The following is a 14,212-nucleotide window of genomic DNA, read 5'->3' as shown; positions in this document are numbered from 1 at the left end:
AGTCAGTTTTCAGAGAACCATTTGTGTGTTATTCGAAGCATTATACTAGCCACACTTTTCCTTTCATTTAGAAACCGTGAAAGGAATTGTTACGTGACAAGTTTGTGATATCTAACAACTGTAATAGGACCGCGGTAAAGTTAATAATTGGGACAGAGTCTGAAGCAGGATTGTGTGGAATCGTCTCAGAAGTGTATTGTAAACCGTTCAAGCTTGAATGTTGTTGAGGAGTTAAGTCTTATGTGGGTGACGGTAATATGAAATAAATCCTTTTAACGCATTTGGAGTTTGGACTTTATTCTGTCATATGGTAATCTCTGTGGTTTTGGCGGGCACAATTTTGTTTGCTGCTCGCAGGCTTCCTCTTGGCCTGATCGAAGATCAACGTTCTGTGCAGTTGCTTGGGTCTTCCATTCTACTGTCAGATTTATCAAAGTACTGTCAGTGTAACGGTTCACTGCTTCTGATTTAAGGTGCTTGTAAGATACTTTTGCAGTCTCTTGATATAAATCTTTTGGAATCCTAGATCATAGCAGGAGCCCATCTGTGTTTCTGACCATAGATGCCCGAGCATTTACATGATCAGTAATGCTCATGTATCATTTCGTTCATTGCTTCATTCATCGTGGGAACACTTGAATCCACAAATGACCAGCTTCCAAAGGTCTCCAAAGACATTGGCTTCATGGCTCAGTTGGTTAGAGCGTCTCACTGGTATCGCAAGGTCATGGGTTGAGATCCTGTTGAAGTCCTGAATTTTTCAGGCTTTTCTACGCAATTTCTAGAATTGTTTTCATAACGGCGAGGATCATAACTTCACTTGAGTTTTTACTTAACAGCCTAAGAATTGTTCTCTTCTTGGATGTACATTGTATTTCTGCAGAAAAAAGGAAATGAGAAACCTTTTAGGACTTTTAACTTTTACGGAAGATGAATGTGGGTTCGTCCCAAGTGTTTTTGGTTCGAAAGGAATTTACATAACACACAAAATATGCAAACAATGGGACCATGAAAAGAGCGAAAAGATATTTTCATATCAACTACTGGGGGACTTTTGAAAGATGTATTTTTCAGCATGTTACGTGCAAACCAAGAAAAAAGAAATCAGAATTCCTTTAGTAAGAGTCTTACCTATGATCCTCTGATAACTACATGTTGTTGATAGAATTTTCATCCTAACACTCTAAAAGAGAAAAAGATATTTAATAACAAAGCTCCAGATTTTATTTTTATGAATAAGTATTCGTTATTGTAAATAAGGTGGGCTTTAGAAATATTTCTTTCATTGTTTTTATAATAATAATAATAATAATAATAATTATTATTATTATTATTATTATTACTTTTATTTTATTTTATTATTTTGTTAAAGGGGAACTGAAGGTAAAAAAGAAAGATTTTTTGTTTAAACTTTAGACCATACACAATAAAGTTTTCAACTTTTTTCCTGTTATATCCGTCGCTCTTCCACCTAAAAAAAACTTTTTATTCCAATTTTGGGCTATCAGCGCTGCGGCTCAGAGTGGAGGAGTCAGCGGTCATTTTTGCGGCTTATGATGTATGATATGGGGAAGACATGTCAGAAGCAGTGTTTAGACTGATGTTTGTTGTGAATATTGAGTCCACTAAGAAACAGCAAAGCAACAAAGAAAATATCCACAGCAGCACTTGTGTTTACCTTGTTTCTGTTGATTATGAAATCTCTGTTTCCTGTATCATACCTCACAGCAGGCGCCTGACTTAGTTTTTGAGCGTTCCCTGAAAAGGCCAAAAAAGTGGGAAAAGCCCAACTTCGAGCGTAATTTTGTCCCAGAAAACAGGAAACGAGAAGAAGTAACTCCACAAACTTAACTTTACTTATGTTAGACTAATTTCCAAAAAAAAAGTGTTGGAAAAGTTGTTGCTTTTGGCCTTCAGTTCTCCTTTAATGGTGGTCTGAACTGGTACGTCATATAAGAAGCATGCCTGTCGTTTATAGTTATTGAGAGTCCTGCCTGGGAATATCTGAGTAAGATGAAAGATACAAAGTAATATGTAAACTTACCTACTCGTGGTGCAGGGCACAGGCAGGGGATGAGGCACCATATGGTGGTGCCTTGTAAAATGCTTGTCATTAGACCTCTGAAGTCTCCCATTCTGGTTATGGGAACTTCTAGCTTAGAAAAACAGATTGTCTCCTCAGGTTCTTGGGCAAGTTTGGAAGTTCTTGTGGCATTATGAACATGATCCTTTTTGACAAAGAAATTGATAGAATTTACCAACTTCTAGAAAAAAAAATTTCTTGGTAATTTCAAATTGATTGACAGATGATTATCAAAATCTCTGCTTATTCCAAAACAATTACATTATTGTGTAACATGGTTTAATTTCTCTCCACTGGTTGCAGAGCCTTAGATTTAATCTGCTTTGCTTAAGTCAAATGATGCCATCTAAAAACAATAATAATATTAAAGATAAATGTTTATAATATTTAAGACGAAACTGATGAAACTTGTCAAGGTGGTGCACCAATTTGTCTGCTTTTGAGGACACTGTGGTAGATTGGGATTTTATGAATTTCTAGTTTTGTTCTAGCTGGACTTGTGATCTCTTTGCCAGGTCTTTGCGACACCTTTTTTCAAAATATCTAGAAGAGTTCTTTCATTTTCATTGTAAAAGGTCCTTGCATGAAAGTTTCATAATATAATTTTAGTTATAGCTAGCATATGGATATTTTAACAGCATCATGGTTCCTGCAAAGACACACTTGTACATTTATGAGAATTTTATATTTACAGTTATTGCTATAAATAAATATTATATGCTTTGCATGACAGTTTAAATAAATATAAATATTTAAATATCTTTGTTATACTTTATGGATATTTTAACAGCATCATGGTCAGAGTAGTAGACACTAATTACAGTATTCTCTATGATGTCAAATTTTGTTGTTTTTAGGTAAATTTGGTCAAGTATGTTTCCTGATGAGACAAAAGTTGGACTTTGTACAAACTGTGAATAACCTAGAGAGGTCATTAAAGATTTTAGCGGTCTTATGCTATCATCATTTAAGTAGTTGATATTGAAATCACCAAGAATGATGTCGATTGGATAAGTGCCAAGGATATTTTGTAGATGAGTTACATACTGTATTATATTTGAGTTGTTCTTTCGGTAAAGAAAAAGAACTGTAAAATTGGGACACATAGTTGTAGATGTATTCAAAATTATTACAAATTTCATTGCATTTACTTGTGGAAAGTATTCATGTTCCTTAGTTTCTATTGATCTTCTGGTACACAGTGCCAAACTTAAAAATCTATCAGTAGGATGATCTTGCCTGTAGAGAGTAAATGGTAGTAGATGAGATTTTATGTCAGTATCATTGCTATGAGGTACAAGTTGTGTTTCTGTCAGTGCAATTAGATCACTGTTCTTTATGTTTGCATCATACTTGATATCTACACTATGTTTTTTGAGTGATCGTATGTTTAATACACATATAGCGAGCATTGAATTGTCCTTATATTTTTCACTAGTTCCCATGGTTTTTGAGATTTCTCGCAATCTTTCATATTCTTTATGTACCCGAGGATCTGCTTTCACATGTTTGCTGTTAATTTTTCCTAGAATGTGAATACCATTTAAAGAGGTCGCTCGGCTCAGTGCAACATATACCTGACCATAATTGAATGATCTCTGTTTGACCAACTCAAAACTAATGACGAGACTGTTAAGTGACAATCCCTGTACTTTGTGAATGCTAACAGCGTAAGCCAATGTCAAAGGGAATTGCATTCTCTGTATTTCTGGAGAAGAAGGTTTATTTGGATGTATTTTAATTTTTGCTAGGACAGGTTCTACGGGTACAACTCTGTTTTGTCGCACAAAACTGCTAGTACTCTTTTGAATTAAATTGTTGCCAGCTTTGGCATCATCAAATTTTACATAGATAATGGTGGGTTTTTTGTTATTTTGATTTACTTCAATTTTAACAACAGTTCCTAGTTGACCATTTATAAGTCTATCTGCAATATCAATGTTGTTGGTTAACATAACTCTAGCAGATTTCTTTATACAGATATTAGCATCAAGTCCACCAGTTTCAGACCTGGGTCTAGCTAAAATTCTGTTAATATCTTGCTGTGATACATTAGGAGGGTACTGATCTGTGGCTTTAAGGTTAAACAACTGTGCAGGTATTTGGTGCAATTTCATTTCATTGTGTCGATTGACTGGATTATTTTCAGCCCAGATGTGAAGAGCATTTGATGGGTAATTAACATCTGATGGATCTATAGATCTAGATTGGATGCACTTGATATCTTCTTCAGTTTGAGTTGCTGTACGGAACCTATTCAGAAGTTCAGAAAATGGTTGGTCATCCTTCTGCCTCATGATATCAACAAGCTCTATCATTGTGAATAGGTGCCATGGGTGGCACAAGTTAAACACATCATTTTTGTAATTTGCAAAAACAGGTTTCCTGCGTATTGGTGGTAGTTGATACATGTCACCAATAGCAAGAACGCTAATGCCTGCAAACAGGTGAACATTTGATGTGCCAACAATTTCTTTTAGTCTTTGGTGGATATGAAGCAAAGTATTGTTAGCAACCATAGAGATTTCATCTATTATGATCAACTTGAGGTCAGCTAGTAACATTCTCATCTGTGTTTTCTTTTGGTCAGACATTGCAGGTAAATTATCACCTGTTTCTTTAGGAATTGCCAAGGCAGTGTTTATTGTTGTCCCATCTATGTTAATAGCAGCAACTCCAGTAGGTGCCATTAAAAGAACTGTAGGTAATTCAGGATTCATCGGAGGATGTCTAAAGGTCTTTGTGACAGTGTGGTAGATTGTTTGGATCAAGTGACTTTTACCAGCACCTGCTCCACCAGTTATAAATAAATGTATTGGTTTTACTTCTTCAGGTTTTCGACTATTCATGTTTTTCATTTTACTTCTACACCAGGTGAGAATTATATCATAAGCATAGTGCTGTTTTTTGTTCAATGATCTAACACACTCCCGTAGCTTATCATCAGTAATTTCTGTTGGCTGGTTGTATGTTATCATTCCAAGGTTTGAATGATTCTCAGTTTCTGATGATGAAACAAGATGTGTAGGTAATTGTTCATTAAATGATTCGTTTGGTGCTGAATCATCTTGCTCTTCAGATTGTAAATCTGCATTTTCCTGGTCATTTATAGAATCATAGCTGGAGTGGATATTGCCCTGGTTATTTCGAAGAAAATCAAGTGCTTCTGTAACAGCATCAGCATCAGGCTCAAAATTCTCTCTGTTTCGTTCCACTACAGCTTGTACTTCATGCTCATAGAATTTAGAAGCATATGTTTGATCACTTCCTAAAAGACTTGTTTCATCTCTCCATGGGTAGTAAAGCATCAGGAGATGATGAAAATACAGTTCAGGTTCTTTTGCTTTGTTTGGCTTGTGATATCGTATAACAGCTTTTATTTTTCTACACTTCATAACTTCATGGGTGTTCATTAATCTTATTTTGTCTGGAGGTGACGTATCAGGATCACAATTGTGATGTAATTCAATGACATCATCAGTTAAAACCTCAGGTTGTGCATCAGCTGTTTCTTGGCAGTCCTTTTTGTATTCTTTATAATAGTATGCAGCAAACTCTGCCAGACATAGCCTATCTACAGAAGGAATACACTGTGGTCTTCAAGTGTATCGATCAATAATATTTGATTTAAAGATATCAGTACTTTCATTATCCAGTTCATTAAGTTCTTCTGGTGATTTAGCAATGCGTACCCTTTTTTCTGGTAGGTCAGTGCTTACAAAAACTGTTGCAGGGAATATTTTTCGTAACCATAGTTCAGGCATGCATCTGTAAACACATTCTTGTGAACTGACTTCTCTGGTAGAGAGGAAAGCAGCACCAATTCTTTTTAAGCTATCCCTGACACTCAAGTTTTCTTTCTTAGCTTCCTTTGCAGCATTCATAATTGCCTGTGAGCATTCAGTCTCATCCTTGGTAAAATATGAGCACACATACGTTATGCACTTGTAGTGGTTAAATACAGGTTGCAAGTCAACATTCGCTCTAAAACCCTTAATACCAGCAATAAAATAATTATTAATAAAACAGCTGTTTGTTGGTCTTTTAAGGTGCAGCTCATAGTCTGAGTCAGGTGAATGGATAAAGCCCAATAATATTGCTCTTCAGTTATGTTTACAGATTTGAAAATATCAGCTTCTGTTAATGTAGGATTATAGTTTGCGTTACTGGGATTTAACACTTCATCTATTTTTTCTTTAACTAGTCTAAGGATTTCTTTTTGTCTGTCTATGGTACTCGTTTTTTTTTCTGGATTTAAATCATCAGAAAGAGGTTCAGCCACAGTAGTCTTCTTTGTAAAAAAGTGCCCAAAATTAAACCTACATTTAATGTTTTTGTATTTTCTACATGTCTTTGAATGACTGTGCTTTTGGTAGGTTTTTACAAGCTCATGTAACTCAGGGTCTTGACTCTGATCAGGAAGGCATGCCTGCACATGTTCATCTATGAAATGGCTTCCTTGGTGTCATGTGTTAGTTCAGGGCTATCTGATGTCCATATTAAGGCATGTAAGTGAGGAGAGCCTCTCATCTGAAACTCAATGCGGAGTGCATAGTATACTATTTTACCAATTGGGTTTGCATTAGTTAGAAGAATTTCAGTGAAGAATGTTTCAACTCTATATTGAAAGTGCTTAGCAACAACAACAGGATTTACATTCAGAATTGAGCATCTTTCATCATAAGATAAAGCATCAACTTGTTCATTTGTTAGATTTTTGCCTTGTGTTCTTGCAATAATCTGAAAAAGTTCAGGCCACCTAAGGTCAGCACAGGATAATGTCATAAACCATGTTGGTATTCCAAGCTGTTTTACCATAGCTACTACTTCATACATAAATTTTTGCCAATAAGGTGGTGTTCCTGGAATTTGTCTCAAAAATAAATAAGCCTGATCTTGACAAATAAGATTTTGTAAAATTTGCATATTATTTGATCTTATTTGAGAAGCAGTAAGAGGCTGGCCATGCATTTTTTTCAGAGCAATATTGATGCTATCTGATACTTTCTTCTGTTCTATGATGAACTGAGCAAAGAAGAGATATTCAGGATTGGTAGCAAATCTACCACTGTGATGTAAAAGTCTTGCATTGAAGTACTTAACTGGCGACAACTTTATTTCTAGGTTGACAGAGTACCCATACTTTCCTTTTGGAAACAAAATAGGAAATGCTAGTTCTTCACATTGCTTGTCTGCCATGAAGGAAACTGGATGTTTAGTTTCACCAGGTGCAATAGCATAGACTTCGTCTCCTTGAGATGATACATTATCATTTTGCTCAACAGTTACAGGATAATCTGGTATTATAGACTGCAAGCAAGTTTCACTTGTTGGTGCTCGATATTCATTTAAAGGATCGTCATTTTCTTCATCTGCAGGTGTGCTGACATTCTCACCATTTTCATTGTTTGAAGAAGTGTCATCACTTATACCAGATTCAGTAGAGTGGTTGTCATTATTCAAAGTCGAATCGTCTAAATTAACATCATTTTGTTGCAATGTTTTAAGATGCCTATCTATTTTGTCAATGTCTATACATATATTATCATACAACGGATTGTTCATTTTGAGCCACATCAGAGCATTTAATATTAGTTGAGGTCGCACAGCTTGAAAATAAACATGTCCTCTAAACTCCATTTTTGTCTTTAGTTTCAACACCTTTCAGGTGGACGTGGCAATGTAGTACATGCTTGATCACATTCAACTGGTATATTGCATATTGCTCCTTTAATTTTCCTCTGTTGGCCTTTAGGCATTACCACTATCTTTTCAAAGACTATCCTCTGTGCTATTAATATTTGTTCAAGTTTTTCTAGTACTGAGAGTTCTGGTGGTATTCTATCAACTTCCAGTTTATTACCTACAGCTTGACATGGTACTTGCCCTTTTGAAACTTTTGCATGACATGTTCTACAGATGTATTGTTTGTCATCAAATGACTTTATCTCAGTGAAAAGACGGTGTACACTGTATTTATTTTCTTTAAGTAACATAACTGTTTTTCTATATAGTATTCGATGACAAACTGAACATATGTAATATGGCCCCTCTCTGATCTTATTCTGAAATACTGATATGTAGTGATCCAATTTATGCTGAACATCGTTTGCCTTTTTTTTAGAAATTTTTGCTGCATCACTTATGCACTTTATTTTTTGCTTTTTTGTAGGATTCATGCTGCAATATTCTTGTTTTTTTTGGTTCAAGTATTGTGCCTTAATGAGTGGTTCCATTGCATCATAGTTCCGCTTTTTTTGTTTATTTATCAGATCTTTTTCTGCAGGATCTAGTGACTTGTACCATACTGCTCTGTCAGACAAGAGCTTTTCTTTTTCCGCAGGATCTAGTGATTTGTACCTCTCTGCCTTGTGAGACGCGAGTTTTTCTTTTTCTGCAGGATCTAGAGATTTATACCGCTCTGCTCTGTCAGACAAGAGTTGTTCTTTTTTGCAGGATCTAGTGATTTGTACCACTCTGCTCTGTCAGACAAGAGTTTTTCTTTCTCTGTAGGATCTAATGACTTGTACCAATCTGCTTTGCTAACCAAGTATTTTCGTTTGGCACTAGGTTCCATGTTTGCATAACTTTCTCTTCGTTTTTCGGCAAGTGAATTTTTCTGCCTATTGGATTTGTGTTTCCTTAATACCTTTTGTCTTAAAGTGCTTGGCAAATTACTGTAACACTTTAGAAATCTGATAATGTATGCTACCTCTAAATTATTAGTTGTATTGATTTTTGTAACAGTATTAGCAAGGGCTTGAAGAAGGAAGTTGCTGTCATTGACAGTTTGAAATTCATCTAAAGTTCCATCACTATGGAATATTATTAAGTAGTATTTGATGCTTTTAGTCTTAGAATTGTGCTGAAATATGCAACTTGCACAGTAATTTGAAAACCATATTTTAAATCCAGTATTGCCTCTTGTGTTATCCAAAATAAAGTTCTGGAAGTGTTTGCTACTGCTGGATGCACAACTAAATCTGCCTTCTTTTTGTGCTGTAAAGACAACATCAATAGTTGCATCATATATTTGAAGTTTGTTTGGAAATTTGCATAAACAAAGATTTTCATCAGGACATGAAAATTGTTCCTCGTAAAACTCATTTCCATGGTCAATAATTGCTTCTAGAGTTTGTGAATTCCAGTAACTGCATGCCTTAACCACTGAAAAACAAATGCTATAAAATGATAAAGCACAACAGGGTCGTATAAAAGACTCATTGCTTCTTGTTGAAATATGTGCCATTTCTCCACCATCATCAGCAAGTTCTGATTGAGAGATTTCACTGTTCTCATCAACTAAGTGATTGTCGTCCTTTTCTAGTCTTGTTATGTGAACACCTATCAGCTCAAACAATGCATTTGAATTTTCATACAGGGTTTGCAAATAACATGTGACATCCTGTATACTTTGTGCTTCTAATAATACACATGTTCCTTGAGAATGGGGCATACCAAATGCATCCCTAGCATGTGAATCAAATATTTTAAATTTACCACCTGGAGTACAGTACATAGAAACAGTACTACATTCAATTGTTAAAAGAAAGAATTGGTAGTTTTGCGTTACTAATGTTAGCAAAGCATCAACCAAAGGCATACAGAAACTCAAACCATGTATAATGGATCTACCATTTATAGTACCACTATAGCTTGAACTGTATTGAAGCTGATAATCTGTATTAAACACATTGAGCACATCTGGTAACTCAGTTAACAACAGGAAAGTTTGTCTGGATAGTCTAGATAACCCAGAATACAATTCATTACCAATGTTCATGATGTTGATCAAGTCCACTGATGAGATAATATTATTCCTATAATTATACATAAGTGAAGTAAGAGACATTGCTACACACTGAGTGCCTGCATTCTCGCCGAACAATTCCACATTGCCTTGACTATAAGGTGCTTGAATAGTTTTGGTAAGATCAATGGGCCCAGGGTTTTTCTCTATATCATTTGACAGCTTTAACTCTGTATGATTCATCCTATGGTTAACGTTCTTATAAACAGATCTTACTGAAGTATAGTTACATCTAGGTTTCACTCTTCCACGGCGAGTTTTAGGTTTTTTCCTTCGATTTGCTGTCCACCACGTCCTTTGTGTACTCCTCTTCTTAGTAGCAGACCTTAGTCTCACATACAAATAGTCTAACTTACGATTAACTACACTCAATTTCGTAAATAAATGCATGGCAGAAGATTTCGGTACGTTCTTTTTAATATATTTTCGAACTAATTTCCTGAAAGATCTGCTCTTATGCAAGGCTCGTGATAGCTGTTTCACTGGAATTCTGCTTGGTTCTCGGTCCTTTTGTTGACGCCCTCCTACACATTTACAATAAACAAACTTAGCATAACGAGATCGAAGTTGCAAGTCATTTACTGATTCTTTATTATCAATATCGACAACAACAGATGGCTGTGCGGCATTCTCAAATATGTTCTCCTGTAAGGCTCGCGTCAGCTGTTTCACTGAAATTCTGCTTGGTTCTCCATCCTTTTGAACAACGTGGCGACGCCCTTTTAAACATTTACAATAAACAAACTTAGCATAACGAGATCGAAGTTGCAAGTCATTTATTGATTCTTCATTATCAACATCGACAACAACAGACAGCTGTGCGCCTTTCTCAAATAGGTCACAGTCATTGAATGCATTCAAAATAGGTTCATCCAAACATAAAACGCTGCACCAAGCATGGTACAAAATGCTGACAACATTAGTGAGGATGATTCCAACCGATACAAATAGTTGAATATGAAATAGCATTACAGCTCGAAATACACAGAAATTCAGTAATAGCAGAAAACAAACAGCCATAATAATACAAATGGATAGAAAATTCACCTTCTTTTTCAGAATTTTAACTAAATGCATCCGGCTCAGCATACTATCTTTCTGCGACTCGATGGCATCAGTACTGACTTTGTGCTCACCAACTTTCTTCTCTTGGAGGCAAGGCTGTTGCCTAACAGGAGCCCGGTAGCCTGGGGCTCCCAAAGAATAGCTCTGGGCGCCTTAATTTTTCACAGCAACACCTTTCACTTCGTATGTTGGGCTCCTAAGTTCTCAGCGTTTATCTCTGAGGGCCCTTTAAAATTTTCTTAGGCAGAAGCCTTGCTTGGAGGCTTTCACAGTTCTGGGCTTTTCTTGTTTGGTATTTGGTTCATATCAGTGTAGTTCATATCATGATTCTCATATATTTGGTCATTTAGTACACATTTGTTCTCAATATAGCTTTCTCTCAGTTCGCGGACCGACCCGGGCCAAAACATTCGCTCAATGACATCTTTTAGTGTGGGTCTACCGCGAACGGCGTGTGCATAAGTGAGCGGTTTGAGCGTTCCCAGCAAGAAACTCAATACAACAAAAAGCCACATGGCGACAAAACACGCAATGTCCACTAACTCTGGTCTACGGCAACTAACTTCACCACAATTTGATCGCGCAGGAGTGACAATGAAATGGTTCTTCTCAATCATGTGATTCTGCCTGTCAACAAGGCATTATGCTGACGATCGAAATCCTCCAATCATGATCAGCAATTTTATTTCGCATGTCAAGTGGTTGCTGACACCGCAAATGTTCTCCATTCCGCAAACAAAGCTGGTCACGTTCTCGAGATGATTCACATAAAGCGTAACAACAGATTCAGAAGGAACAGAAATGGATTGATTTAACTCTGTACTGCCGAAAAGCAAAGCTAACAGCTCATAAACATTATCGAAAAATGATTTCATAATTCATAGCCAAATCACCACGGCAAAAAACAACCTCGCATGTCGCATACTCGTAACGGTTTTCTAATGATTGACAGATTTCTTTCTTTAAGAGGCAATCATAGAAAGGGCCCGTACGCACTGGGCAAAGTGTTGTTTATTTTGAGACAAGTGCGACTGGTGATTATTTTGTAAAGGCTTACCAAACTTTCGAGACGCCGTCGTCCTGCCTGGGAGCAGGACAAAATTTTGTCAGAGGTGAAATCCGACAGATTTGTCAATTTACATGCCATGATTATGATGATTTGAAGGAAAATGTCAATCAAGAAAATTTAATCTCTATTTTTAGTCGGAGTATTTGGTGTTTATTTTGGTGTGATTGGCACTTGTGGTTAACAAATATTTTACTGTGCCTCAGACTCTCAGTGCTTCCACGGTTGAAAAATTGGGCCAAATTTTTCAACATTTTTGGAAGGGTCAAACAAATTTTGTCAGTCCAGTGCGTCCGAAACCAAACCCCCAAAGCGGCAAAGATCTGAGGTACCTTCCCCTGTGCGCACTAAATAAATTAACGAAACTTTTAAGACGTGTAAACAAATATTACACATATGCAAATTAGTTAACCTTGGATAATACGCAGAGCTATTTAGAACGGGCAGAAAAATCTCAAAAAAACCTTTTCCAGCCAAAAGTAATTTTATTGAAACAAACAACATATTTGCTATTAGAGGGAAGAAAAAACTTCCCATTTCATTGCGTGCGTGCAAACAAGCTGCCAACACGCGTGTCAAAACCGCGACTGCATAAATTTCCCACCAGTGTTCAGCATCAAACCCTTTGCTGAAAAACCCTTTACTTGAATTATCAAGCGAAATATAGCAACAAGCTTTCTTTCAAATAAATTTTGACTAACAATAATTAATAAAATTTTATTTCAGTGTTGTACAAAACACCACACTTATTACAATATTAGAACTACGGGCTCACCTTTATTACGGCTCGACGGGCGAAAGACTGTTGTCGAAGTCCATTACTCGTCGGGTTCCTGAGAAACGTATGTATTTTGACTTCAGGGTGAACTATTTACACAATCGCGAACCATTTAATTGAAAATCTAAACATCTATGAGATACAAAAAACAGACTTGCAAATTATCGCAAATCACAATGCTGACAAGCACAAAAGTAGAAGAAATGGTCAAATAATTATGAAGTTTGTTACTATCTCATCACACTCAAATTTCGCAAAAACGTGACTTTCATGTAAACAATCTTCGCACTAGCAAGTCGTAGCAATAAATTGGATTAACAACCAAGGTTGTTAAAGAAATATTGTTGGCTTCCCAAATAAACTTCATTTCTTGGCTTTACACTACAATGACAAAACGCTTAACACAGGAATTTTTAGTTATTGTCTAAAATCTTTCTCAATTCGGAGAAATCGACCCGTCCGCGAATATTTTAAGAGTTTTTTTCAATGGGATGTCAAACGGCCAAGTGGATGTTATGCATAATCGGGCGATCAAGTTGCGCGTGTGATCCGTTATAAATATTTTTTCACAAAATGTTTCCGAACCGTTAGTATCACCACAGAAGACAAGAACATCATTCTAAATGCTTATTCTACGCAAAAAGTAGGTTCTGGAGGTAATTTTGAGAGTGGAAATCAAGGTTACGCGGCAAACGGCAAATACAAACTCACGATTTAATTCAGTTAACACCAGAAAGACGCTAATCTCATTTTGACAAGAAAATGCTTTACTATTGCCATAAAAACTATCCAGTTAAGCTCGCATATGATAAAACATGATGAATTCATAAAGGCCACCTTTTCCAGCGAACAATTTTTTTAAACAAACAACATATTTGCTATTACAGGCAAAAACCCCTTCTATTTCATTACGTGCGTGAAGAGAAGAAACTCAGTCGTGTCAAATATGCGCAATATTGCAACAAACTAAATTTCAGGATCAAACCGTTTCCATGAAGAACCACGTAAGGTGTTCGATTCGTTCTCTGTCTTTGTAGAACCCATAAGTTACCAGAGAATTTTCCATTTGGTTTCAGTGTTCTACATAACAGCACACTTGGTGAAATATTATTTTAGAAATAAAGCTCACTTTGATTTCGGCTCGACGGGCGATAGCTTGTTGTCGAAGTCCATTACTCGTCGCTTTTGAGATCCCAGGTGTTGGGTTTTCATCGCCTGCCTAGTTTATCCAACTGACTTTCCATTATTGAGCTCCATAAGGGTATATTTTGTTTAAGGATCCACTAAAACGCCATTCGCGTTTCATGACTTTCGACGCCATTACAGGCTAAGTTAAGGATTCTCCTGTGTCCACCAGAGAAATCTACGCATTTCCACTACCCTCTCGATCCTAAGAAAATACGCGCAGAA

The 14,212-nt window shown here is 36.4% G+C and overlaps 2 protein-coding genes across 2 annotated transcripts; both read right to left on the bottom strand.

The window, feature by feature from the left end:
• Positions 1–1,579: 1,579 nt before the first annotated feature.
• On the bottom strand, positions 1,580–4,946 carry LOC137971490 (ATP-dependent DNA helicase pif1-like). Its single transcript, XM_068818307.1, has 3 exons — positions 3,235–4,946; positions 2,045–2,228; positions 1,580–1,758 (listed from the first exon to the last, which is right to left on the bottom strand). Exons 1-3 carry the CDS (start codon positions 4,939–4,941, stop codon positions 1,580–1,582), a joined length of 2,070 nt encoding a protein of 689 aa, XP_068674408.1. The 5' UTR covers positions 4,942–4,946.
• A 1,580-nt stretch (positions 4,947–6,526) lies between these two features.
• LOC137971489 (uncharacterized) lies at positions 6,527–7,723 on the bottom strand. The gene has a single exon (XM_068818306.1). It carries the CDS (start codon positions 7,721–7,723, stop codon positions 6,527–6,529), a length of 1,197 nt encoding a protein of 398 aa, XP_068674407.1.
• Between the last annotated feature and the right edge of the window lie 6,489 nt (positions 7,724–14,212).

Source organism: Montipora foliosa, chromosome 9 (genome assembly GCF_036669935.1).
Source record: "Montipora foliosa isolate CH-2021 chromosome 9, ASM3666993v2, whole genome shotgun sequence".
Taxonomy (NCBI): Eukaryota; Metazoa; Cnidaria; class Anthozoa; order Scleractinia; family Acroporidae; genus Montipora; species Montipora foliosa.
This window is presented reverse-complemented; position numbering and strand designations above follow the sequence as displayed.

Bases quoted from the DNA above. Each gene is read 5' to 3' on its own strand.
- LOC137971490 (XM_068818307.1), bottom strand. From the start codon at position 4,941: ATGAAAAACATGAATAGTCGAAAACCTGAAGAAGTAAAACCAATACAT. The intron at 2,229-3,234 runs GTAAATGCAATG...TTTGTCAAAAAG, and splicing joins AACATGAATACTTTCCACAA to GATCATGTTCATAATGCCAC. The intron at 1,759-2,044 runs GTAAGTTTACAT...TGGCCTTTTCAG, and splicing joins GTGCCCTGCACCACGAGTAG to GGAACGCTCAAAAACTAAGT.
- LOC137971489 (XM_068818306.1), bottom strand. From the start codon at position 7,723: ATGGAGTTTAGAGGACATGTTTATTTTCAAGCTGTGCGACCTCAACTA.